The 27,432-nt window shown below is 41.3% G+C and overlaps 1 protein-coding gene across 2 annotated transcripts; it reads right to left on the bottom strand.

Annotated features, from left to right (window-relative positions):
* Window positions 1-235: 235 nt before the first annotated feature.
* On the bottom strand, window positions 236-26,780 carry FAM151B (family with sequence similarity 151 member B). 2 transcript variants are annotated; one of them, XM_053293368.1, is made up of 6 exons: window positions 26,475-26,780; window positions 22,200-22,325; window positions 13,943-14,105; window positions 9,466-9,677; window positions 7,497-7,632; window positions 236-6,824 (listed from the first exon to the last, which is right to left on the bottom strand). In XM_053293368.1, exons 1-6 carry the CDS (start codon window positions 26,581-26,583, stop codon window positions 6,665-6,667), a joined length of 906 nt encoding a protein of 301 aa, XP_053149343.1. In that variant the 5' UTR covers window positions 26,584-26,780; the 3' UTR covers window positions 236-6,664. The 2 variants fall into 2 exon arrangements, with proteins under 2 accessions (XP_053149343.1, XP_053149341.1); XM_053293366.1 differs by lacking the exon at window positions 26,475-26,780 and adding an exon at window positions 26,244-26,445.
* Window positions 26,781-27,432: the final 652 nt, after the last annotated feature.

The raw sequence follows: 27,432 nt of genomic DNA, 5'->3' as shown, positions 1-27,432 counted from the left end.
CTGCTAACAGTCTTATTTGTCAGTATGTAGGAAAACATGTTGCATTGTAGTAGTTAACAAATCTGTCAACTTTCAAAGGTAACAACCCAAACATTCTATATTATACTCCCCCAAGCAATCTGTATACATTTTGTCAGAAGCACTTATAGTTATTACACTCATGCAATTTGTCTGTTCACAGAAGTAACTAGCTGTCTTAACAATAAGAGAAATTGTATCAAAGACATACTGATAATTTTCAAATAAGTTTTATTATGGCTGAGGAGAGATATTATGCAACATCAAATCATTTTAGAACCATTATTGTTTCCTTTATGTGTTCTCTAGTGCACACAATCACAGGTAATACAAAACAGATAACATGCATCTATATAAAGAATAAAATGCTTTGGTTTCCAAACACAGCACAGTTCTGTATGAGAGTTCTATGAGATAACATAAAGTAGGTTTTTGGAAAACACGGAAGTAGATCTACTCAGATTTTAACAAAATAGCTGAATAATGGAGAAAATGAGAAATGATTAATGTTCAAATAAAGACAAAAATACATTTTAAGCTGATGGATACTGAATTTGCCTTCTGTAAATATGCAAAAAATGTGTACCTGAATTTGGAACAAGAAAAGGGAGTAGACATTTACAAGAGATTTGTGTATGGAAGTAACATTTGCTTTCAATGCAATATTCAATGCAAATGAAACAATATTTAAGTCAAAATATAACAGAAGCCTGCAGTTTTGGAATGTTCAGCTCAGCTCAGCAATATATGCAGTATATAGAAGGAAGGGATTGCTTCTGAGCATGTGCTGACCACATTTCACTGCCGCTAGGCTGCATACCTGGAACCAGGTCTTTCTGGTCCAAAGGTGTGGCCTAGCACCTTCCTTTTTTTGGAAGTAATTTCTGACTGAACATCAGAACTTCAGGGTTCTGCTCCAAAAACTGCCCTGCTAGCAGAACAAAGAGGCACCTTTTTAAAGTTATTATTCTCTTTATTGAGCAGGGGGAGAGTGACTGACCCTATCCAACCTCAGCACAGCATCCCTCCAGTGGCTGTTGCTGGTGTCTTATGTTTCTTTTTAGATTGTGAGCCCTTTGGGGATACGGAGCCATCTTTACTTATTTTTATTTCTCTATGTAAACCGCTTTGGGAAATTTTGTTGAAAAGCTGTATATAAATATCAATAGTAGTAGTAGCTTCATTCTAGTGCTAAATTATAGCATTCATAACATTTATGAATTGTTACAGGTCTATAAAAGACATCAGCTCCAAATTCCAAACTACTGTGTTATCTCTGGTAGATGTTTTACTGTCCATTGTATAAGTTATATACACAAACTCTTTTACTTTCCAGCTTCACAATGTAACAACCTTTCCGAGTGTCATTAACCTCAAGTGAAACAGCAAAAGACAAATGATAATCTCATATAGATATTGGAAATGCTTTCTGATATATGTATTGGAAAACAGAGTCAGAATCAAGAGTGTTTATGAAATAAAACCACATTTATTTTCATTGGCTGAAATGCTGTGCAATACAACCCTCCACGGCTGCTCCGTGTGTGAAAGCCAGCCCTGGAAGCCATTGAACAAGACTTCAGTTGTTCAACTACTTAAAACAACACACAGGCACTTGTTACTTCCACTGGAAACAATAGAAGTAGCGCTGTGCAAGTGCCCGTCCAGTGTCTTAAGCAGTTGCACAACTGCACTCTTGCGTAACACTGCTGGAGCTGGATTTCATGTGCACAGCAGCCCCAGTGGATTGAAATGCCAGTGTTGCATTGCATAGCATGTCAGCCACTAATATTAATCGGAGCAGCCTCTAGGAGAAAGCTTCAATTTGTGGATAGGACTGTCAGGACAAAGGAATGTAGGCAATGAGATCACAAAGAGCACTTTGCAATGAGCCTCCTCAGACTTGGGGCTAGCCCTGGCCAATGCACAGTTATAACACAGAAGGTAAGAGGCAATTATTATTGTTATTGTTATTATTTATTTGATTGGTATATTGCCCTTCCAAAAATGGCTCAGGGAGATTTACATCAAAATAAGACAATTAAAATCAATTAACAGTTAAAAACAAAAACTATATAACAACATAAAACCAATTAACAATTTAAAACAGCTAAAAACCCTGGAGGACCAGGCAACACACAACAATTTAAAAACCCTGGAAGACCAGGCCAAACATAATGAGATTACAGATTTCTGCTGGAATGCGTTCCACAGCCCAGGAACAGCTACAGAGAAGGCCTGCCTCTGAGTCGCCACAGGATGTACCGGTGGTAACTGGAGACAGACCTCCTCAGATGACCTTAACGTGTGGTGGGGATCATGCAGAAGAAGGCACTCTCTAAGATAACTCAGACCTAAGCCGTTCAGGGCTTTCAAGGTAATAACCAGCACTTTGTATTTTGCCTGGAAATATATCAGCAGCCAGGGCAACTGCTTCAAAACAGACATAATATGGTCTCTCCGGGTGGCCCAAGACTAATCTGGCTGCCGCATTTTGAACTAACTGAAGTGACCGAACTATGTACAAAGGCAGCCCCACGTAGAGCGCATTGCAATAGTCAAGCCGGGAGGTTACCAACTGATGCACCACTGTTTTGAGGTCATCCTCTTCAACAAATGGATGCAGCTGCTGAATCAGCCGAAGCTGATAGAAAGCACTCCTGGCCATGGCCTCTACCTGGAATACCAGGGTGAGGCCTGGGTCCAGAGTACTCCCAAGCTGCGCACCTGCCCCTTCCAGGGGAGTGTAACCCTATCCAGCACAGGAAGATCTCTTATATCCCTCAAATTCTGAGCCCCTACAATGTGCACCTCCATCTTGCTAGGATTCAGTTTCAGTTTGTTATCCCTCATCCAGCCCGTTACTGCCTGTAGGCAGGCATTTAGAGAATGAGTGCCATTTCCTGATGATGAAGGTGAAAAGAAGAAGTAGATTTGGGTGTAATCAGCATACTGATAACACCCAGCACCAAATATCCTGATGACCTCACCCAGCGGTTTCATGTAGATATTAAAAAGCATCGGTGACAGAATGGAGCCCTGAGGGACTCCATATAACAGCTCCTGTTTTGAGGAGCAGCTGTCACCAAACTCCACCATCTGGAATCTATCCAAGAGATAGGAGTGGAATCACTGCAAAGCAGTGCCCCCTATCCCCAACTCCCCCAGGCGATCCAAAAGGATACCATGGTCAATGATATCAAACTCTGCCAAGAGATCCAAAAGAACCAACAGAGTCACACTCCCTTTGTTGATTCCCCAGTAGAGGTCATCCATCAGGCCAACCAAGGCTGTCTCAACCCCATTGCCAGATCTAAAGCCAGTTTGAAATGGGTCTAAATAATCAGTTTCCTCCAAGACTGCCTGGAGCTGGTTGGCCACCACCCTCTCAATCACCTTGCCCAACCAAGGGAGACTGGCCTATAATTAACCATCCAGGGAAGACTTCTTAAGAAGCGGTCTAACCATTGCCTCCTTCAAACATGGAGGCACCCTACCCTCCCTCATCGATGCATTCATGATGTTAACTAGGCCACCTCCAACAATCTTCCTGCTAGATGTAAGCAGCCAATTTGGGCAAGGATCCAGAGAGCAAGTGGTAGGCCGCTCCACCCCAAGCAGCTTGTCCACATCCTCAGGAATCACAGATTGAAACTGATCCAACCTAATACTGCAAGAGTGATTGCTGGATACCTCCTCCATAGACCTTGCAGAAATAGTGGAGTTCAAGTCGGCCTGAATACAAGAGATTTTGTCCACAAAGAACCCATTGAAAGCAATAAATAAGTAGAAATAGCCAGAGTAAGCCATAACAATTAAAATATTGGTTGTGAAGGCAACAAAGAGTGGGGGGGGAGAAGGGATGGGGGTGGGTGGGGGGTGCAGGGTGGGGGGAGAGAAGGGATTTCTAAGTGTAGAAGATACACACCAGTAAATAGTTTCACACATGCACATTACAAGTAGAAAAACAAATAGATCTGTTGTGGTTTAAAGACTAACTTGCTTATTATATCATGCGCTTTCATAGGCAAGTTTCAGCAGATGCATACCCACCTGTTTCTTCGTTCATGTTATGACTGATGAAATATACCTACATCATTCATTCATTCATTCATTCATTCATTCGATTTCTATATCGCCCATCCAAAAATGGCTCAGTGCAGTTTACACAGAGAAATAATAAATAAATAAGATGGATCCCTGTCCCCAAAGGGCTCACAATCTAAAAAGAAATGTAAGATAGGGCCAGTTACTCTCCCCCTGCTAAATAAAAAAAATTACCACGTTAAAAGGTGCCTCTTTTAGCAGATCTTCCCAGGGTCGTAGCCTGGGCTTGCCTTTTTGATGTAGTTTTTGTGTTATAGAATCAAGAATACCTGTTGTGAGGCCTTCAGGTATGTGTTCCTGTCTGGAGGAACTGAAGAAAACATAACATTATCGTGAAGCTTGTTTAGGTAATTGATGGTGTATGTATTGTGGATGTTAATAAAGGATATGGGAGACCAGTATAAGGGTGTCCGTGGACATCCACTATAAGGATTTTTATATATCCATTGAACGACAATTATTTCTTTTTTAAAAAATCATAGATTGGTCAAAGTTTGGTTTAATACTAGGATGATAATCAGTGAATTAATCTAGAAATGTCTTAACACTGATTTATCGGAAAGTTGCAAATAGCAGTGATGGAGAGGGATGAATCAGGACCACAATATATGTGGGATATGTATATGTGCTGCAGTCTCATTAAAACCAACCCCCTTCTAAAGCTTCCATTTGGTCCGGAAGGGAAGCTCCCATTGGCATCACTGGCAACTTGCCTTCTGAGGCAAATAGCAGCTAGGGGAATTTTTCATGGGGATCATGGCACAGGGTTGGAAGAAACCTTTACCTTTGGTGTTCTGATCCTGACTGGGGTCCTCTGTAGCCAGAGATGCATCTAGGTAATTTTGGAGCATGAACTTAAAGCCCTTAGAGCCCACCCACCCTCCACTGAAAGTTAAGCATCATCCCCCTATACATACATTACACACCGTGACACACACACAGTATTTTTAACACATGGGTTCTTGAGGACACAAACAGCAACTGAACTCACAAGAACATAAGAATATAAAACAGGTATATTTATGCAAATATGCATTAGCAGAAACATTTCCACATGCAACTTAACATATTCCCATCCCACATAGTTCTTTCCCCACTTCCCCTCTGTCTCTAAAGCAGAGGTCATACTTGGCCACCCAGAATATGTCACAGTCATGCTCGGCCACCTGGTGCAGTGCGAGCGATCGGTGTGGCACAGAACCCAGGACAGACTAAAGAGGATTTAGGGGGCCCCAGGGGTTGTGCAGGCCCTGGACTTTGGCCTGGAAGTTCAGGCTGGGGGAGGGGGAAGCGCCTCTTCCTGGAACTACTATTTACAATGAAAAATAATAATATACTAGCTGAACCGGCGCACAGCATCTGCGCCGCTAGTCTCTCTTTGCCACTCCCCCCCCTCCCTTCCGCCCCAATCTATTCCCAGTCTGGAAGCCCTTTGCCAGGGCCCGCTGCCTCCTCCACCGCTATCCCCCCTCCCAGCCCCCATGCCCGCCACAATAGCCCCAGTTGCTCGCCAGCCTCCACCTGGCCATTTTTGGGAGCCCGCCACCACCGCCGCTCGCCCAGCCGGGCTCCTCTCAGTGGCGCAGCTCAACCGCCCGCTGCCTCTTCTCCTCTCACCGCCCCTCGCCCAGCTGGGCTCCTCTCGGTGGTGCGGCTCAGCAGTTCAGCTGCCCGTCACCTCTTCTCCTCTCGCCACCCCTCACTAACCACCCCCAGCTGCCAGAGCGGCACCCCCTCGGCCTCCTCCTCCGGACTACTCCAACCCCCAACCAACCAACATTTCCCTCAGTCCTGAAGGCTCGCAGCATGTCGCGAGAGTTCTGCTGCCAAATCCTGGGCACGCATGGTCCCAAGAGAATTAAATATATAGATAGGGCCAAACTATGCATTCCGTGTATATTGAGTCTGACCGTTGGCCCTACCTTGAGATGCCAAGGATTTAACATGGGACCTTCTGCATGCAAAGCAGATGCTTTACCACTGAGATATGGCATCATCCTCAATGCAACATACAGTTTGGCCCTAGGAGAGCTTAGAAATAGTTGCTGAGGAAACAGTATTTCAGGTCAACCATAAACATGTTAGCACATTACGATACCACACAAGTAGTCATGGTATTGCCATTGATCAAAGATATATGGCAACAGAGTGTTCTCAAATAAATAATTTTTGGTGAAGACAAACTGAGACTGTACATTAAAAAGCAAGTCCTTTAGTTGTCCCAGTGAGGGAAACTTGTGATGAGATGTTTGACCAGAAAGGAATGTACGTGGACCAACTAGAGAGCAAACTAAGAAGAGACAGGATCCCAGCTGTGGCTAGTGATATCAAGGTCGAAGCAAAAACAAGTTTTGTAAACCTTCTTTTTGCAACTTGAAACCTCAACCCCAAAAAAGGACAAAGATGTTTTGAAAGCATGATTTAATATATCTTTTGTAATAACTGTGTTCTTGTTAAATATTTGATAGAAAACAGCACATTTCTACATGCATCAAGATGAGGCTCAAAACCACTGTTGTCTAACATACAAGTCTATTTATTAGGTTGAGACTTCCATTCCTATAGCCTTTCTGAATTCAGAATTTTGAGGCTCCAAGATATCATAAAAAACTTTACTTTTATCAAATGTATCTCTGATGAAGAGTAGATCTTCTACTGAATATTCATCAAGTTTTCCTGTCCAAATAGTCAGGGTATATCTGTAATTAGAGTCACACAACTGGTTTGTTTCATTTTACAAAAATGTATACATGGAACTAAAACAAGCTAATTAATTAAAATTAATATTCATATTTATATACGTCACATTTCATTTAACTTAATATTTAGACTTACATTTATACTTACATAACTGAAGTATCATGACACCTAAAGAATACTTATTAAAATGCACATGCATGCAACTTATAAAAACAGTCATAAATCATTCAAGTAAAGTACTTTATATAAACTAAATCAGAGCAGCTATAAGAATACATGAAAAGGGTATTATCCAATACATCTGGCTCTATTGAATATTGTGTTCAAATTATAAAATTGCTCACCAACACGTAGAAGAACATTTTGTGCATGTACAGTTTTATCAGATTTCCCTCTCCCCTCTGCTGCTTCCCAGAAATGTGTCTCTGAAGGTTCTCCAGCCCTCAAGAACATATGGGGGGAGCATCAGAGGGAAGGGTGGACTGGTGAATATTGCTTCTCCTACGCACAAAACGTTCTTCCACGTGCATGCCTTGAAAGAATGTCAGTATGCCACTGATTAACGTTCAAAATCATTTCAAAGTAATCTGTGCTATTTACACAGAAATCAGAATGGTTTTAAAGAACTGAAAACACACTGATACTAATATGCTAATTCATTTTAATTATACCTGTTTGATTGTTGTAATAACCACAGAAGCTCAGATATTGACTGGCGCACCAAAGCAGCTCTTACAGGGAAAGTAACAGGCTGAGTAAGGTCTCCACATATTGCTGCCATCTCTTGCACCATTGCTGAACTGTAGCCTACAACAGGAACCATGACTGAGCATTGAAGAACCCCATCAGCTACCCCAATCACATTACTTGAGTTCTGTACATTATTAAATTTACAATCATAGAATATTATTCATGAGAAATCTTTTTTCAATAATCAGGAACCATGAAAAAAATCAATGAATAATGAAAGGCAACAGAAGAGAGAGCTGGTCTTGTGGTAGCAAGCACAACTTGTCCCCATAGCTAAGCAGGGTCTGCCCTGGTTGCATATGAATGGGAGACTTGATGTGTGAGCACAGTCTGTGGCTTCCAGCGGCATCTGTTGGGCCACTGTGCAAAACAGGATGCTGGACTAGATGGGCCTTGGGCCTGATCCAGCAGGGCTGTTCTTATGTTCTTATGCAAGATATTCCCCTCGGGGGATGAAGCCGCTCTGGGAAGAGGAGAAGGTTTCAAGTTCCCTCCCTGGCTTCTCCAAGATAGGGCTGAGAGAGATGCCTGCCTGAAACCTTGGAGAAGCCGCTGCCAGTCTGTGAAGACAATACTAAGCTAGATAGACCAATGGTCTGACTCAGTATATGGCAATTTCCTACGTTCCTATCCCGATTTTAAATTTCTGTTAAACCTACAAATAAACATATTTGCAGTCAGGACACCTAAAATATTTAATTTTAAATATATTTCCCCAGGATTTCAGCTTTCAGACTCTGCTGTATGTGCAGATCTGAAGAGGAATACACATTATTATTTTAAAGATGTCCTGTCTTTCAGGACAGAGCCCTTGTAAGGGATAACAAAAACAGTTAAAAACAAGCAATAACTAAACAATAACATTAAAACAGCAGCAGCAGCCTAAATAGAGCTAAAATAGATTCAGCTAAATGCTTTCCAGGAAGGTCAATTAGGTTCTTGCCAGCAAGCTTAAAAGTTTCAAAATTGGGGATTTGACAAACTTCCTTGGGCAGAGACTGTTCCTGTACTGTAGTGCCACCACAGAAAAAGTTACATCTCTGGTTTCTACCAATCAAATTTGTGTCTCTGAAAGTCACTACTTGTGATGCTGATCATGAAGGTAGGGTCATATGAGTGGAGGCAGTGTTAAAAGGAACTCAACCCTGGGCTGTGTAGGGTTGCAAATTCACTCAATAGCATGGATTTTAATCTACTGTGTAGTATTAAAGATGGGTTCACACAATCATTTTGATGTAACTAAAGAAAAGAGGGTACAAAGTTATATGTTTGTGTGATAACCCATTGTGTGAACCTCTCATTTATCTCAGACATGTGTATAGGTAATCGCTCATCATGTCCTCAAGTGTATTAAATATATATGTCATTATGCGAATGTATGTCAAAGACTATTCATATAATGGCCACCCTACCAACCAAAAATGACTGCCTTCCTCCATCTTTAGAAGCTAATTCTAAGTTTCTTTCACTTCACTTTTTTGTGCCGCTTTCTTCACTAAAATAGTAAGTAGCTATGGGCAGAGTGTCCACCAGTGTTAAATCAGGTTGAATCAGAAAGGCCCCACTCTGAATGCACAAGCACACACACTGCCTTGATACTGCCGCCCAGAACAAAACTCATTCTGCACACAGATGAAAAAAATTAGAGAGAACACTGGCACCCACCCCTCTGGACAGAAACTCTGGATAGTAGTGACCGACTACCTGCTCTATAACTAACTTAATAAGAGACAAATTAAATAAGCAAGTGTATTATTGTACTTGGATATAAAGGCCTGACATTGCTTCTCAGAATGCATAGTATTAGGTGGACAAATGACACTGTATTACATCTAATGTAGTACTAGGTGGATAAATTTGAGTTAAGCATTATCTATTAATCATTTGTACCTTTATTGCATTTTAGATTAATCCACCCAGTGGTCCATCCCAATGATAAGGTTACATCTGGAAAAAATGATGTCACAGTGTCTAGAAAACTCTTTCCATCTACTATACAGTTACTTCCATTCGGTCCAGGAAGAATGTCTGCATTAATCCAAACAGGTTGCCTGAGATTTATATCTCTAAGGATCTTCATTGAGGGATTCACAGCTGCAAGGCTATAAAAACAGGGAAACACTTTATTAATGTATCCATGCCAAAAACATGTGTAATATATGTTAAACTACATACAAACTACATGGTAGGATTATTCAGATAATGCTCTTCATTGGCAGCATCTTAAGAATCCTCAAACCTATGAAGCCCTAGCTCAGCAAAAGATCAGGGATGATGTACATGAAGTGCCACAAATGTTAAATAAAACATTACTGAATACAGGAGACTCTTGTTATTTGTGGGTTTTCCATCTATGGTTTTGCGCATCCACGGTCAGGTAATAGGGATGTGGTTTCTTTATCCGCGGGGCAAAAATAGAGCTATTTTTGCCTATTTGTGCTTCCAGAGTGGCCAGAAATTACTTCCAGCATCATTTCCAGCCATCATTTTGTAGCACAGAGCCATTTTACAGCTTTTTTCTCCCCCCAAAATGAACAAAACATGGCCAAAAATCGCAGGCTTTGGGGGGCATTGCTGGAAGGCAAGGTACTGTGCCTTTTTCTGCTCCCTCCATTTTGTTGTGATATTTAGCACACTTTAAAACCGCACCCCTCATCCCCATAGGATTAAAGCCTCTTTATTTGCAGTTTTGTTATCTGCAGAAATAGGCAGGAATGGAACCCCCACAAATAAAGACAGCCTCTGTATAGTGCAATGTTTTATGCTTCATAGTCTATTTTAATACGTTGCGATAATAACTTTTGTTTATAGCATATGTTGTAGTAAAAAGCAATCAGAAATTAAACTTTTATTAAACTTGTGGCTGTAGATTTAACTTGCACAACAGGTACAAGTGCTGGATAGGCCTGGTAGCATTGACACATTTTAGAACATGCCTCCTTGTTTGAAGGAGGCAATAGTTAGACCTCTTCTTAAGAAGCCTACCCTGGATCCCTCAGCGATGGATAGTTATAGGCCAATCTCCAATCTCCCCTGGCTGGGCAAGGTAATCGAGAGGGTGGTGGCTAACCAGCTCCAGGCGGTTTTGGAGGAAACTGATTATCTAGACCCATTTCAAACTGGCTTTAGAATGGGCTATGGGTTTGAGACAGCCTTGGTCGGCCTGATGGATGACCTTTACCGGGGAATCGACAGAGGGAGTGTGACTCTGTTGGTTCTTTTGGATCTCTTGGCAGAGTTCGATACCATCGACCATGGTATCCTTCTGGGTCGCCTGGAGGAGTTGGGAATAGGGGGCACTGCTTTGCAGTGGTTCCGTTCCTATCTCTTGGGTAGATCCCAGATGGTGGAGCTTGGTGACAGTCGCTCCTGAAAGCCGGAGCTGTTATATGGAGTCCCTCAGGGCTCCATTCTGTCACCAATGCTTTTCAATATCTACAAGAAACCGCTGGGTGAGGTCATCAGGATATTTGGTGCTGGGTGTTATCAGTATGGTGATGACACCGAAATCTACTTCTCCTTTTCATCTTCAGGAAATGGCACTCACTCTTTAAATGCCTGCCTACAGGCAGTAATGGGCTGGATGAGGGAGAACAAATTGAAGCTGAATCCAAGCAAGATGGAGGTGCTCATTGTAGGGGCTCAGAATCTGAGGAGTGAGTTAGATCTCCCTGTTCTGGATGGGGTTACACTCCCCCAGAAGGAGCAGGTGCGCAGCTTGGGAGTACTCCTGGACCCAGGCCTCACCCTGGTTTCTCAGGTGGAGGCCATGGCCAGGAGTGCTTTCTATCAGCTTCAGCTGATTCGACAGCTGCGTCCATTCCTTGAGGAGGATGACCTCAAAACAGTGGTGCACCAGCTGGTAACCTCCTGGCTTGACTATTGCAATCTGCTCTACGTGGGGCTGCCTTTGTACATAGTCCGGAAACTTCAATTAGTTCAGAATATGGCAGCCAGATTGGTCGCTGGGGTAACCTGGAGAGACCATATTACGCCTATTTTGAAACAATTGCACTGGCTGCCGATATGTTTCCGGGCAAAATACAAAGTGCTGGTGATTACCTTTAAAGCCCTGAAGGGCTTAGGCCCGAGTTACCTTAGAGAGCGCCTTCTTCTGCGTGATCCCCACCGCACATTAAGGTCATCTGAGGAGGTTCGTCTCCAGTTACCACCAGCTCGTCTGGTGGCGACTCAGAGGCGGGCCTTCTCTATAGCTGCTCTGGGGCTGTGGAATGCGCTCCCTGCAGAAATCCGTAATTTGAATTCTTTATTAGCCTTCAGAAGAGCCCTTAAAACGTATTTGTTTGGCCTGGCTTTCCAGGGATTTTAAATTCTAACCCGATTTTGGGGCTTTTAATTACTGGAATTGTTTAATTGCTGTTTTAAAATGTTTTTAAATTGTTGATCGTTGTTATATTGTTTTTAATTTGTTTTAGCTTTTTATTGTTTTAGTGGTTTGTTTTAATTTACTTTAATTTAATTTAAACCGCCCTGAGCCATTTTAGAAGGGCGGTATATAAATCAAATAAACAAACAAACAAACATCGGGGCAGGCGGGGGCGGGAATTTGCCTTAAAAAATATTTCCTAGTTCTGTATCCTAACATACCTTAACATTATGAGACACAGACTAATTAATCCTGATTAAAAGTTCGGTGTTCTTCATTTCTAATAGTACTATATGCCAGGGCACCAAAGTATCATAATTCACAATGTTGCTATGATTTATTTATTTATTGGTCATATTTTTATACCGCCCGATATGTACATCTCTAGGCGATGTACAAAATTTAAAACAACATAAAAAGTAAGAACAGATTACAAATCCATAAAACACAATTAAAATATTCATAAAACAAGTTGTCAAATTAAAAATTAATTCCAGTTAAAATCCTGCAAGAACAGGTGTATCTTGAGGGTCTTCCTGAAAACTTACAGAGAAGATGCTCTTATTTCAACAGAGAGCATATTCCAAAGCCCCAGGCGATGGCATGCCTAGGTAATTTTGGAGCCTGTACCTGAAGAGCTTCTGAGCTCCCTTGCCCCCGGCTTAAGGCGGGGGTCGGTGGCAAGTAAAATCTTTTTTAAAAACTTTTTTCAACCACTACTGTGTGGTGGGGATGTGGAGACAGGGGGAGGCTGGCGGGGGACGGACCGAGGCAGGGGATGTGGCAGCAAGAGAGCCCCTAAATGGGCCGACCTGTCATTTGGGCAGCAGGTGGGCTCAGGGAAAGAGCTCTTGCCGCTGCCTCTGCATTGATCTGCACCCCGCCAGCTGCCCCGTCCCTGCTACCAGCCTTGCCGTGCAGTGGCAGCAGAAAAAAGTTTTTTTAAAAAAAAAGATTAGACTTGCCCCCCTCCTGTGTGCAGCAGCAGGCGTGGGGCAGCAGCGGGGCTCTGGGGAGGCTCCCCAGAATATTTGAATCCTCCTCCCAGAGACAGGAGACCACAGAGTAAATCCCCAAGGTCCGTGGCAAAGTGCGCCTCTGGCCCCAGGGCAGCCACAGAGAAAGCCTGGTCCCGAGTCGCCACCAAACGAGCTGGCAGCAACCCTAACCGCACCTCTCCATAAGACTGTAGTAGGTAGCAGAGTTCATGACAAAGAAATCGCTCTTTTAAATACCCTGGGCCAAGCCGTTAAGCGCTTTATAATACAGAGGTGACCAACCTGAAGCTCTATGGCACAACGGCCACTGTGGCTGGGTATAATGGGAGTACAGTCCTACAGAAAAGCCTCAGGCTGGCCACTCCTGCTATAATACTCTTGAAACAAGGCAGTACTAAATGTTACATGTTTCTTAATATTAATAATGTGACATTTATATGCAGTTCAATCAATCAGTCAATCATTCAGTTTATTTGTTTAGCCATAGCCATAACAAAATTCAATATTTGAATCAAAAATTAGGTAGTTAAAACAATGACATACAAATTCATGGGACATTCAAAAATAGAAACAAGGACTCAGAATAATTCAGACTGTATCAGCTTGCCACATACTTTGATGGCAGAAACTAAAAACACTGACTACCTTACTTGTGACATAGGGAATGGTATCAGCTAATAAAACTTTTGCATAGAATCTTGAAGATCTTCCAGGACAAACCATAAGAAGTGGCTGAATAAATACATCATGTAAACCTCTGTGGAAGAAGGTACAACAAAAGAATAAATGGATCAAGCCTCCCACTTCCAAAGACCCACATGGGCACAGGCATTCCGCAATAGGAATTCCGCCATATTGCCTCTCACAGCAGATGGTAAAAAACAGAACCTAGCAAGTTAAAAGGCTTTCCTAAATCTAATCTTTGTCAAGTTTGATAAATAATGTGCTGGGTATGAGGACCATTTATATGCAATGTATATACCTTTTAAAATCAAGCTTGATGCCCTTGTTAGTATTTTTAATCTCATTTAGCCACTCCTTTAGTGTGTTATCACTATTTGTTTCTGGTGGATGAGCCATGATTGGTTCACTACTTCCCTCTCCTTCACAAAGAAGAATATCTGCCTCTATCATGTGAGCTGCACCTGTTCGTTTAAACACACCCACCACACAGAGAGAAAGAAAAACATCATGACATTTTAAATGTTATCTGGATACAGTTAATGGGATGTAACCTAAGTATTTGTAGCACAAGCAGAAGTTCGACTTGCATAAGAGGGAGGGGTAATTTTTGGCACTCTCCACTTTCCTCTGTAGCCCCCTGTGCTTCCCAGAAGTCTACTCCTACGAGCTGAGGGTCTCTCCGGAACAGGGTGTTATGTGGAATGATGGTGGGGGAGGGTTTATCTGTGACAGGGGATTTGGTTAAAGGAAGTGGGAAATCACTCTTGTGTAATCCAAACTTCTTTCACTTGCACTATAAGCCATTAGGGAACAGCACATTGCTTTCTATCATTTATATATCACATTATAATAACTTGAATCCAGTAGAAAGAGATAATTGGATGTGGACTTGGGAAAACACAGTAGGGATGTTCATGGAACAGCATTTGTGTTCCATTCGGAGCTCAGAATGAAATGCAAATGCCCAAATCATTCCGTCAGAACTGGTCCAGGTAGTTGTTCCAACTGAACGACCCTGTTCCGACTCAGAATGTTCCGAGTGCCATTTTGGACTCCAAAATGTCACTCTGCTGGCCTCTGCGCACACACGGCAGCCATTTGCATGGTGGTGCTGACCACACAAATGGCTGTCACATGTGTGTGCACAGGCCAGAAGAGTGACATTTTGAGTGTTCCGAGTTGGAATAGAATCATTCTGTTTCAAGCTTGGAACAGGCCCTTCATTTGAAGGGAATTCTGTTCTGAGCTCAGAACACTTGAAATGGCCTGTTTTGTGGTTGAAACATTCCAACGATGAACCGTTCCATACATCCCTAAAACACAGGTGCTTGTCACTCACATAACTCACTGGGGGAGCCTTGGGGGAGCCACTATCTTTCAGACTTATTTACCTTCCTACAAGATAGAGCTATTGAATTCATTCAAAGAAATCCTTCAGCTTTTTTTCAAATTAATTTTTAACCTACTTTCCTTAAGGAAAGTAAACTTACAGTATGAGATCACTCAGCTTTGTGTGTGTCCCCTATCAACTTTGCAATGCTTAGACCAGGGGCATAATGAGGCTGGAGTGGGCCCAGAGACAAAATTTTAAAATGGGCCCCTCGCTGATACACACACACTCACTTCACATGTGACTTACCTCTGGGGGGGGCCCTCGAGGCGTGGGGGCACCCAGGCAGCTGCCCCCCCTTGCCTAATGGTAGTTACGCCCCTGGCTTAGACCAAAACAGGTGAACACCTCAAGAGCGTAGTTTGTGTTGATGTTATTCTCCCCAGTTCAAGATGGCAGATATGCATATGTTTGAGAAACAACTGGGCTACCTAGTGAACCACCTAACCGACTTGAACCAATTTTAGTACAGTTGGGACACATAGGAACAGTTCAATGGCATAATTTGTGATGATATCCATCCCAATTCAAGAAGGCAGATGTATGAATCTTTGAGGCAGAAGTGGGCTAACTTGTGAAGATGGTAATTATCAACTAGAATTGTACTGAAAGGAAAGTAGGCAAATTAGTTCTTACCAGAATAATAATTCTTAGCAATTCCCGCCCCCCCCCTCCCCTGGAGCACATACAATGGAAAAATGTGTATGGGCTTTTGGGCATCAATAGAATACAGAACAAAGCACAGGACTATAAAAGTATAGCCTGTGAGTAACAAACATATTACAGGTTAAGCATATCCAAAGCTTTTCTTTCCTATCTTAACCACTCTGCTTGAACAGTGAAATTGATACAGAAATAACTAGTTAAAAACCATGTGCCTTTAGAATATTTTACCTTAAAATCAACCAATAATTGGAAGCTAATTTGTAAAAGAGTTGCTACATTGAAAGGAAAGAACACAAAATTCACACATCCTTTAACTTCTCGTTTGCTGCTTTTAAAGGCACAGAACGTTAGTAGCTATGTGTTTTCTTGTGCACATGGGAAATGTCTGTGCATGAGTGTCTTTCCTGCATAGAAAGAACAGCCCCTGCATATGCCTTACCCTGGATAGCAGACAATGCTATCTCTGCTTGTACAAGGTGCCCTCTCCCACTGCAACCCACCTGTGCCACATAGCAGGTTGTTCTACAGGATCCCCTGATCCTCAGAAGTGGCTTTTCAGGGGTAAATATGGCTGCAGTACAGAGGAGGGAGGGAGAAAGCCTCAGTGCACAAGCAGGCTTCCGCTTGTGCTAATCTGGATCTAAGCCAATGTGTTTAATTCTATTTGTGAAAGGACAGTGAGAATACATAATTTGGTTATTCTGCTTGTCTTATTTTAGAAGAGAGAGCCAGAGCTAACAAATGGAGAAAGTTATAGCATTGGATCCACTGACAAGGAAGACATGTTGGCTGTCAATACTTTACTTGTGAATTCATAACCTCAAAAATATGTTGTCTGGCAGGAAGTGGCTGATTTGCTGTGATGTCATGTTGGCTTAGAAGGATTACATATCACTGGCTGCCAGAGGCTTACTTGCTCTGATGTCACAACCGGGGAGTGGAATCTCACTTAATCCTCAGCTCTAGAATGTTGTGAGCCGCCCCGAGCAGTAGTGTACTGGAGGGGTAGGGTATAAATATTTTATATAAATAAAAATAAAATATACATACTGGCATTTCATCTCACAGAAGATGATAAGCATTTGTGTGCATTGCATGATCATAGTCTCTGAGAAAAAACTATATGTTGACAATATTAAAAAATTAAAATGCAGATCACCATAAAGAAAATCCTATGCCTCAAAAATTCTTTATACATAAATATGAGTACTATCCACAATTAGATTCTGACAAAGTATATGCAGGTAAATATACTATAATGAGATTTATGATGAGAAAGATGCACCATACAATAGACTCAATGACTGAACACACACACACACACGGACAAAAAACACTGCAAAGAACTTGGACTATATGAACAAAGAAAGAAAACATGTTGCACTAAGTTTCACATTTCGTAGTCTTTATCAGTTCCAAACCATTTACAGCCACAAGTTTTCTTATACAGATAGTCTCAATAAACAACCTTTTCCAAGTCTCCTAAAAAACAAGATATCAACAGTTCATGAATGGACATTGACTGAATAGAAATGATACAGTTAAAACATAATGCGAAGCCTTCACTCAGTTGTTTGCAAGTATCCTTCCAGGCCTGCATCTGAATACATTGTTCATGAGATTAAAGGTAAAGGTAAAGTGTGCCTCAAATCGGTGTCGACTCTTGGCAACCACAGAGCCCCGTGGTTGTCTTTGGTAGATAGAATATAGGAGGGGTTTACCACTGCCATCTCTCGGGCAGTATGAAATTATGCCTTTCAGCATCTTTCCTATATTGCTGCTGCCTATTAAAAAAAGGCCTGATAATTCTTTAGGAACCCATTCCAGACCTTCTTAATCTGACCTTCTTAATCTCTTTAAGAAGAAAATATTTAAGACCTTCTTAATCTCCTTATGAAGAAAATATCTTGAATAAATTGTCTTAGGTTAAATGTACTAGATCCTGAGCCATGCAATTAGTCTCCTTCCTGTGGTAAACTCTAGACAGGAAGGCAACTCCTCAAGTTGCTGCAGACTAAATGGCTTATGGCCAGATGCAATAGTTAGGTTTAAATAGGTACCAAGACCATGATTCTTAAACCAACAGTATACCAACAGTAAAATCATAGAAAAACAGAGAAATCAATTTTGAGGCCCGAAGGAAACATACTTTTAGAAAACACCACTCAACTCATGTCTTCCAAAATGATTTTTCTGTATATTTATCTTAGAAAATCTGTACACTGAGACTTTATCTACAATCCAGACTTTAAAATCGCAATAATCATGATGATCATTGAAATACTTAACCAATACAGTGTCACCAGATGCATTTTTGAATCTTTTTCTGTGTTCTTGAATACTTTTCCTTATGAAACAAGTTGTCTGTCCTATGTAGGTCAGTCCACATGGGCAAATGATATGTCACAAGTGGCAAATATATGTGAAAAAATTATTTTGTTTGACAAAGAATGAATAAACTGAGATCCCTGTTCTATATTTTTACAAGATTAACATCTGCCACACTTGAAGGTTCCAACGATTTGTAAAGGATGTTTTGTCTTATGCCTACCCTTACCAACATGTTTTTAAGGGATGGACCTCTTCTATATCATTTGGAGGGTCTGTGCAATCTGGTATGTGCTAAACCAGATGCCAATGTTTAAAGGTAATTCTTTTTATTGGCTGAGACAAATATGTATAACCCATGCACCAAAATATTTTATTATACTTTTTTGAATTATTCCCTTGATTAGATGTAAGCAGATTTTGTCTGGATTTCCTTGAGGCTTTAGGTGCCACAGTGCATATCGTTTTAATGGAATAACCTCTTAATGAAAATTGTTTCCCCAGTTAGTTTAAGGGCCTTTAGACCATAATCCAAATCATCTGAACAATTCCTGCACAACCTTAAAAACTGGCCATAAAACAAATTAGTTCTCAGATGTTTAGGATGTTGACTAGCAAAATGATGGAAAGAGTTTTTAGCACTAGCTTTTCCATATTTGCGGACTTTGAGATAATTTCCAGATTGTATTACCACAATGTCAAAAAAAGATATAGAACTCTCTTGTATACTGTATATCTAGTAAACTTGATATTTACTATCAAGTTAATATCAAAATCATATGCTAGATCTAATATAGATCTAATATTCTATAGATCTATAATATAGATCTATCATATAGATCTAATATTAATATCAAGGTCTATCAATGGCTACTAGTCTGATGGCTATAGGCCACCTCCAACCCCAGAGGCAAGATGCCTCTGAATACCAGCTGCAGGGGAGCAACAGCAAGAGAGAAGGCATGTTGGACTGGATGGGCCTTGGGCCTGATCCATCAGGGTTGGATTTAAATTCTTATATACAGAGTTAATCCAAGAAAACTTCTGGCTTTAAATGGTTTGAAACTGATGAGGACTATGAAATGTGAAACTTTTACATGTTACATGCTTTCTTTCTTTGTTCATTCTTTTTTGCACAGTGTTTTTTTGTCCAATTCTCTATGTATACAGTCTTTGAGTCTACTGTATGGTACATCTTTCTTATCATAAATCTCATTACAATATATTTACCTGTATATATTTTGTATGTAATTGTAGTCCTCAAAATGATGTGTGTACATCATTTTGTCCAAGTACTGCCCCTTTTTGCTTTCTGTCAAAAATTCTTTATACAAAAAGACATAACAAATATAATAGTGAATTTCCCAGTAAAACATAAATATTTATGGTGAGTGGGGAGCAGGAAACTTTGAGTATTAAGAGCCACTTGCTTTAGTCAATTCAAGGGCTTTAAGTGCACAGAGGTAGGCTTCCATGCAATTATCCATTGCTGGATAAGAAGTCACATGCACAAATGGATGCTGCATGTGCAACTGACCAGCCTGATACACCAGTCCAGAGTGTGTGTTCAGATACCCACAATAATGCCCAACAACTGTTCAGAACAGGGAGGAGTGGGCTGGATTCAGTCTCCCTCCCTGCCAAGCAACTGATCAGCATTGTACAATTACTGGACTGGAGTTGGGCACATATAGCATTGAATCAGGGTTGCTCAGTTTTATAAGGCAAACACTTTCTATGGTGGCAAAAAACTAAACTACCGTTCTAAAAACACAGCTAGGGTTCATACATTCTATTGACTTCAGTGGAATTTAAGCAACCTAACATTTTTCCTACTGTACACACACACACACACACACACACACACACACACACACACACACACACTTTACAGTTATGAGACAGGCTATTCCAATCACTAGCTTACATCCAGATTAAATTACTCATAAACTGTCTTCTTTAAATTAATAGGACAAGTCTACTTGTCCTATTAAATTCAGTGGGAGTACTCATGAGTAAGTAATCTTTACTTAATGAGTAAGTCCAGATGTAAGCCAGTGACTGGAGTAGCATGTCTCATAACTGCAACATTTAAATTTGCGCGTGCCCATGCATGTGTGTGCACAATACTACTACTACTGAGCTTGTGACAGAAATTGTACACTTGTTAGATAAAGTTACATCTTTAGCCCTGAAAGAGCATCATTAGCCCTGAAGTTTCAGTGCATCATTAGCCCTGAAGAGCTTAGTTTTTATTAAGTCTAGAGCAGTCATGGGGTACATCAATCCAGATCAAGACTATGACATGGGGGAGAGGACTAGTGCTTTGCCCATCATGGTCCCCAATACAGACTTCTCCAGAAGGATGGAAGCTTTACCCCACCCTTCTGGAGAAGTCTGGATTGGGGACCTTTACCCCAGTGGAAGTAGCAGTTGAGAGGGGCAATCTGGATAAGGGACTGGGAAACAAAGGTCTCCTTCCCCCACTCCAACCCCTGCCAACCGTGGTGCTGATCTATATTGCAACCCCTACAAAGCTGCTATTGACTAAAAGAAAAAACAAAGCCATTCAAGGCTAATGATAAAATTAAATGTCTCATGTAGTTTGGCCCTAAGATTTGTTACAATTCTCCTGGAGTGTGTCTCACAGATGTCCCAATGAAATTAATGACAGCTGCACAAGTGCTCTTGCCTTATTGATTCAAACAGTGTTTGCTCAGGAGATGTTCCAGATGGCTTTTGTACCAAGCATTTGGAAGATCTGAATTCAGCTTTTGAGCAAATGTGAAGCATATGAAAATGTTTATGTAACTATGGGGTGTTAGATCTTCTTTATTTTTTCATATATTCCACTATTTCAACATTAGAAATTACACAGTACAAGAATTATATGATAATACTTAGTTGTGTAATAAATATATACATGAATCATTACAGTAGTCATGCTTAAGTAGATTTCACTGTAACATTATTAATCCTCCAACACTGTATTATTTTACATCAGATCCTAGCCAGTTCCTTATATTCCTTTGCTTTTAAATATTCCCATAAGTATGCACTTTACAAACTCCTGACTAATGTGGCATAGTGATCAGAGTGTTCAACTTTGACTGGTGAAACCTGGGTTCAAATCCTGACTTGGACAGAAAGCTCAATGGGTGACCATGGGTTAAGCACAATTTCTCAGCTTAACCTACCCTCACAAGGTTGTTGTGAGGATAAAAGGATGAAGAACAAGGCATGCCAGCCTGAGCTTCTGAAAGAAAGAGCTGGATTAAAATATATGTAAATACTTTAATTAATTAATTAGTTAGTTAGTTATTTAAATTTCTATACCACCTTTCATTAAAAAAAATCTCAAGGCGGCTCACACAAAAGTTAGAACAAGACTACAAAAATCACACAATTAAAATATCAACTAGAATATAAAAATGCAGATCTGATTAAAAAACAAGTACAATATAACCATAACAGATACAAAGCAGCAGCAACAGGAACAGTCATATAAAAGCCTGGGTAAAAAGCCAAGATTTCACACACTTTCTAAAAACGGTGATTAAGACTGAGGAGCGGATGGCCACCGGGAGAGCATTCCAGAGTCTGGGGGTGGTAACAGAGAAGACCAATTAAAAATGTCTCTTCTTTTTCTACTCTAATCTCTCATGTACATGACAAATAACATATCTACATTGGGATTTGTTTCCACTTCTTGACATGACAGATTTGGCTTGGAGGAGGACCCATTTCCCCACTGCAATCATGATGGCATTTTTGTGAAAAATACCCAGGTTTGGGTTGCTCTTTTTAAAAAAGTTATTCAGAGATAGTGGGGCATATGATGCCATAGTGGATATATCTACAGTGGACTGCTTTTGTAAAATCTTGCTTAAGGCACAAGGTACAATAACATATTCAGGATTTTGTCTCCAACCATAAGGGCTAGAAACACATTTATTGTTGTGGTAAGGCTGGCAAGCAACCTATGATTAGAGTATGACAAAAGCAAAACAGCCTCTCTTCCAGCAAAACAAATGCAACCCTATTGTTTAACTTTGGCCTCAGAATTGCTCAAACAATTGCTTCCATGTTAGGATATTAAATTAAAATGCTGGGGGGGAAAATCTGTTGATAACTGATCTACTTGCAAATATACTTACCAGTATATACTCACTTTGTATTGCCTCTGTCATTTGCATTTTATTATTTGCTCTATGATACCAGATGATTTCAGCTCCATCTCTTGTCTTAATCTGTTTAGCATTCAGAAAATAATCCAATATATTTTCACTCCAGGGCCCTACATTAAGAATAGTAGAATTAATACATACTAGCTGGGCCAGGAACAGAGCATCTGGGCCTCTAGTTCTCCCTCCACCCGCCCCCACCATTTTCTTTCCCCGCCCACCCACCGCCACTGTTTTCTTCACCGCCCACCCCAGCCACCACAGTTTTCTTCACCTGCCCATCACCATCACTGTTTTCTTTTTCCTCCCCACACTGCTGTTTTGTTTCCTGCCTCGCCCACAAGCCTGTCTGCTGCCACCACCGCTTTGCTCTCCCTCTACTGGTAGTTCACTCACGAACTCTTGCGAGAGCTGCCACACATGGGATTAGCAATGGATACGCCTTAGAGAAATATATAGATAGATTCATTTTTAAAAGGCTTAAGCATGTTATTAAACCACATTTATACATGTTCTGTGGCTGAAGTATCTGGAGTATCCTAATGTCACAAAATAAAATAAAAAGAACCTCACCTAGGAGTATTGCAGAATAAAAAGACGCTATTATTGAAAACATATAAACTTTGAAACACAAATGAAAACTGAAACATCTCATTAAAATAAATGCCACTAATGGGATTTTTTTTTAAAAGCCAGGAAGCAGACTGACAAATTCTGTCTCAGATTGAGGCCTGGTTCTTAGAAACAGCAGGTGAGGTAGTACATCGGTGTTTAGGCTGTATCACTTGAAACTGTAGGTGAAGGCTCACACAACTGTGTACGTAAGATTCCTGCACACAGAAAACCAGATGTCAGGGAGGAGAGTTCTAGTCTACCCTGCTACCAGAAATGCTAGTTATTGACATGCATGGTTATTGACTCATCAATCCTGGACACATATACCTGGAAATTAGCACACCACAACTTCCCCAAAGCAATCATAATGGCATTTTTGTAAAAGATATCAAAGTTTGGGTTGATCTTTTGTTGTTGTTGTTCGTTATTAAGAGATAGTGAGCAACATCCAGACCAAGCTAGTCATGACTAGCCCCAATAAGCCCCAGTGAAATAAATTCATGTGACTTAAGTTGATAACTAACTTGTCTCATTTATTTCAATGGTACTTAGTCATGACTAACTATTCATGTGGGTGTGCCAGTGGATTCCTCCAAGCAGGAAAGTTCACATAGCTCTTTTTAAAAAAATGGTAAATATCACAATCATAAGTAACCACCCTGCCCCACAAGGCTGTCCATATCCTTTCCCCCCTTATATGGGGACTGCTGTTGGTGCCGAATCACTGCCTATGCAACTGTACAGAGCAGGAATGTTATTCTTCAGTCCAGAAAGGCCCTCAGCTCTTAGAAAAAGAAATAACAAGCTCTGTGATACTGAAGTACTAGTGTACAGAATTCATGTTGTGTGGTTAATTCTTAGAAACCTCATCTCTGCTAACACTTTGATATTTCTCTTTCATTCATTTCAAACAGATTATTATAGTTTTCCAGCAATACCACTAAAACGTTAGCTACCATGTTCCAATTAGTGCTTCACTGCTAGAAAACATTTCTTGTACGAATTCCCTCCTGTAAGTGCTGGAAAGCAAAATCTCATTAACAAGAAAATACTGTTGAGATCAAATAACTCCTGAAAAGCAAGTCAGTTATTTGTGCACACATCACAAGTCCACCCATCAACTTGGAGAACCTTTTGGCTCTGAGAAAACAAAAAATAAAGAGATAAATAATTTCCTTTATCGAATTCTCTCAATATACTTCTTCTCTGTATGATTTGCCTAAATAACACTATACAATGAAACATGTTTCATTATATGAAAGTACTATTGCCAATACTTTCATATAATGATTGAAATATTGAATTTAAAACACTGGCTGATATACTTCCTAACACAGCATGGATGCACCAAGATACATGCCAAGATCTTTCTGCCAAGATCTTTCCTACTACTGCAGCACCTACGCACAGTGAGTGCATGTGGGTGATATATTCTGTAGATATTTTGAAAATATTTCTCTGAGGGCTGCATTTCCAGAGGCAGAAGAGATTAGATTAATTAAATTTGTCTCCTACTGCACAGTTAAGAAAGCTCTCCACAGCAGGGACCTGTCTCCTTGGAGTACCCACACTGTGTTAGTCAGGAGATCAGCCATTTATTTTATTTTATGACATTTATGTCCTGATTCTATTTATTATTAGTAGTAATAATAATAATAATAATAATAATTCAATTTATATACTGCCCTTCCAAAAATGGCTCAGGCCGGTTTACACAGAGAAATAATAAATAAATAAGTTAGATCCCTGTCCCCAAAGGGCTCACAATCTAAAAAGAAACATAAGATAGACACCAGCAACAGTTACTGGAAGTACTGCGCTAGGGGTGGATAGAGGCAGTTACTCTCCCCCTGCTAAATAAAAATAATCACCACATTTAAAAGGGTGCCTCTTTGCCCAGTTAGCACTTAGATTTTTGGGTGCTCACAACACTAGTGTTCTCAAATAAACATCTTCCTATCCAAAACAGGGCAGCTGCAGGACAAAAGCAGTCCTCCACCCTACTCAAGTTTCAGATAAGTTTTGAGAATTTGTAACACACAGTGGAACTAGGGCAGGAGTTCTTAATTTGGCATCTATAGGGTAGGTTCAGGGGATCCACGGAATGGCAGTGAATTTAATTTGCTTCCTGGTGAGCTAGAATACATTTGTTAAAATACTGAATACTTCCCCCGCCACACACATATTTTTTACTGGAACCATATAGAAATATATAAATGGAGTGAGGATTTATGGGTAATACTAGAAAATATGAGGGTCCATAGGTGCAAAAAATATTAACAAGTCTTGAACAGAGTTGATAGATTTACTTTACCAAATTTCCTCATGTAAGTATTTCCATTTCTGCAGCAAGGTATATCTGTTACCTTCAGAAAATGGTAACAGATATTCTGAAAAAGCCATACATGCCACCGAACACATAAACTTGTGTATTCAGGGCACACATACATGTCCTAAAAGAAGAAGAAGAAGAAGAAGAAGAAGAAGAAGAAGAAGAAGAAGAAGAAGAAGAAGAAGAAGAAGAAAGAGACACCACTTGCTTTGAGAGCCTAACTCTCAAAACAAGTCAACTAAAGAGTTGGTAACTTTACATTCCCCAAAGATATCTCACTTCCCAACTGTTTGCCAATTTCAATGTGCGAGTGGGGATTCACTGAGACAGAAGAGGAATGTGGGAACGACTTTCCCCATTAGAATCGTCGCGTAAGTAACAGGCGTTTCTCGATCTGAGCTGGGCAGTGCCCAGGCATGGCGGGCAGCAACCTAGGTGTGTAAATGCAAGAGGAACTAAGAGCTACAATCCTAGTAAATTCCACCCATGTACTCGCACTAAGCAACCCCCTGCATGACTTCTCAGTAAACACGTATACGATTATGCTGCATGCCTGCACTAGCACCTCCTCAACGCCATCGTACAAACGGGGGCCTTTCTTTCTTTCTTTTTAACCATACCCAGGGACATATTTTTCTCTCGCTCTCCGGCCCATATTTTCCTTTCTATTGTTGGTTTAACATCCTGCCTGAAGGGGAGTTCTGACTGAGGAACTGGGACTCGTTTGCTCAAGGCTTTGCTTGGTTGGGAAATAGGCACTAATATAGGTATTACATCCTACTGGTACTCTTGATTTCATTTCTCCACCGACAATTGAGAGATTTTAGACGAACGCAGCATTAGCGGTCTGAAAACTATTAAAACAGGTCGTCGCCGCCAGCTTATCGTTTCCTCTTGAGAGAAAAAGAAGAGAGATCCTGTCTTTCTGCGGGGCACTGCACGTGCTCGCCCGCTCCTAGGAGCGACAACTAGCCACCTCTTTTATTTTTATTTTATTTATTTTTTTATTTTCACATTTATATCCCGCTCTTCCTCCAAGGAGCCCAGAGCGGTGTCCATGGTTATGTCGATCCTCACAACAAACCTGTGAGCTCGGCTAGACTGAGAGGTGCGCGCCACTGGCACAGAGTCACCCAGTGCGTTTCATGGCGGAACGGGGATTTGAAATCAGGTCTCCCCGGTCCACACTGGCTCGCCCCCGAGGTTCCTTCCCGGAAGCTGACCAACAAAACCGACATGAAGGAGGAGGAAGGAGTTAGGGTCCCGGGCTCCCCTCCGCCCCCTGCAGTGCGGGGCGAGGGCGCGCGGTTCTTACCGTGCTCGCGCAGTTCCATACCAGCCCGCCCCGCAGCGCAAAAAGCTTCAAGGTACTCCAGGCCGCGAGACCGGCTTGTAGAGGCGCCGCAGGATTCGGGAAGGCGCATAGCATTGTGGTGTGGCTGAAAGATATCCTTCCGCCGACTGTCATTGATCTTCGAGTGTTTGCTGGTTTCTGAACCTCTCAGCCCAAGTCTTGTCTCAGCACGGCTGAACAGCAGCGGAGCGTAGAAGGTGAATTACTCGCTCCTTCTGTTCTTCTGACCCAAGAGCATCTGCTCCTGCGTAAAATGCGATGCGCAATTTGCCTTGCTCCTCTCCTTTCTGGCTCTCGCCTCTTTAAGGACTGCAAGAATTTATTTTACACATTCCTAAACCCACAGGATAGGATTCATTGTATCAGCATGAGAATGGTAGAGAGGCACTTTTCAAAGTGGCGATTCTCTTACATTTGACCAGGGGACAGCAAGTCTGTTTAGTCCCAGCATTCGTCTAGCGGCTGTTGCTGATGTCTGCCTTGTGTTTGTTTGGGAGCCCTTTAGGGACAGAGAACTATCTCGCTTTTCCTGTGTAAACCACTTTGAGAACTTTTTGTTGCAAGTCTGTATCTAAATAATATCTAGTACAGGAAACATTTCCTCCAAGCTCCTGCAGAGGGACAGAACAGTTTTGGAACTATCTTTTAACTGCCCCTCACGGGGGTGCAGTTGAAAGAAAGGGTCTACTTCTGCTGGATTAAACTGCCTGGGCTCAGTCAAATCCCAGGTTGGACATGAAGCTCAAGAGGTGGGCAGGTCGTGTTCTTTTCCCAGCCTAACCTACATAGGCATTCTGGTAGAGGCAGAGCTAGAAACAAAGCCAGACTTGGCCTTTTTTATTCAGAGACAAATACTGAAGATTTGTGCAGAGTGTTATACACGTTTAAAGCTCCATTATTTACCCTCCATTTGATACAC

Source organism: Hemicordylus capensis, chromosome 2 (assembly GCF_027244095.1).
Source record: "Hemicordylus capensis ecotype Gifberg chromosome 2, rHemCap1.1.pri, whole genome shotgun sequence".
Taxonomy (NCBI): Eukaryota; Metazoa; Chordata; class Lepidosauria; order Squamata; family Cordylidae; genus Hemicordylus; species Hemicordylus capensis.
The sequence above is the reverse complement of the archived record's forward strand: the minus strand, read 5'-3'. Positions and strand labels throughout refer to the sequence as shown.

Bases quoted from the DNA above. Each gene is read 5' to 3' on its own strand.
- FAM151B (XM_053293366.1), bottom strand. From the start codon at position 26,397: ATGTCGGTTTTGTTGGTCAGCTTCCGGGAAGGAACCTCGGGGGCGAGC. The intron at 14,106-22,199 runs GTGAGTATATAC...TTAAACGAACAG, and splicing joins AATGACAGAGGCAATACAAA to GTGCAGCTCACATGATAGAG. The intron at 7,633-9,465 runs GTACAAATGATT...TTCCTGTTGTAG, and splicing joins TAATCTAAAATGCAATAAAG to GCTACAGTTCAGCAATGGTG.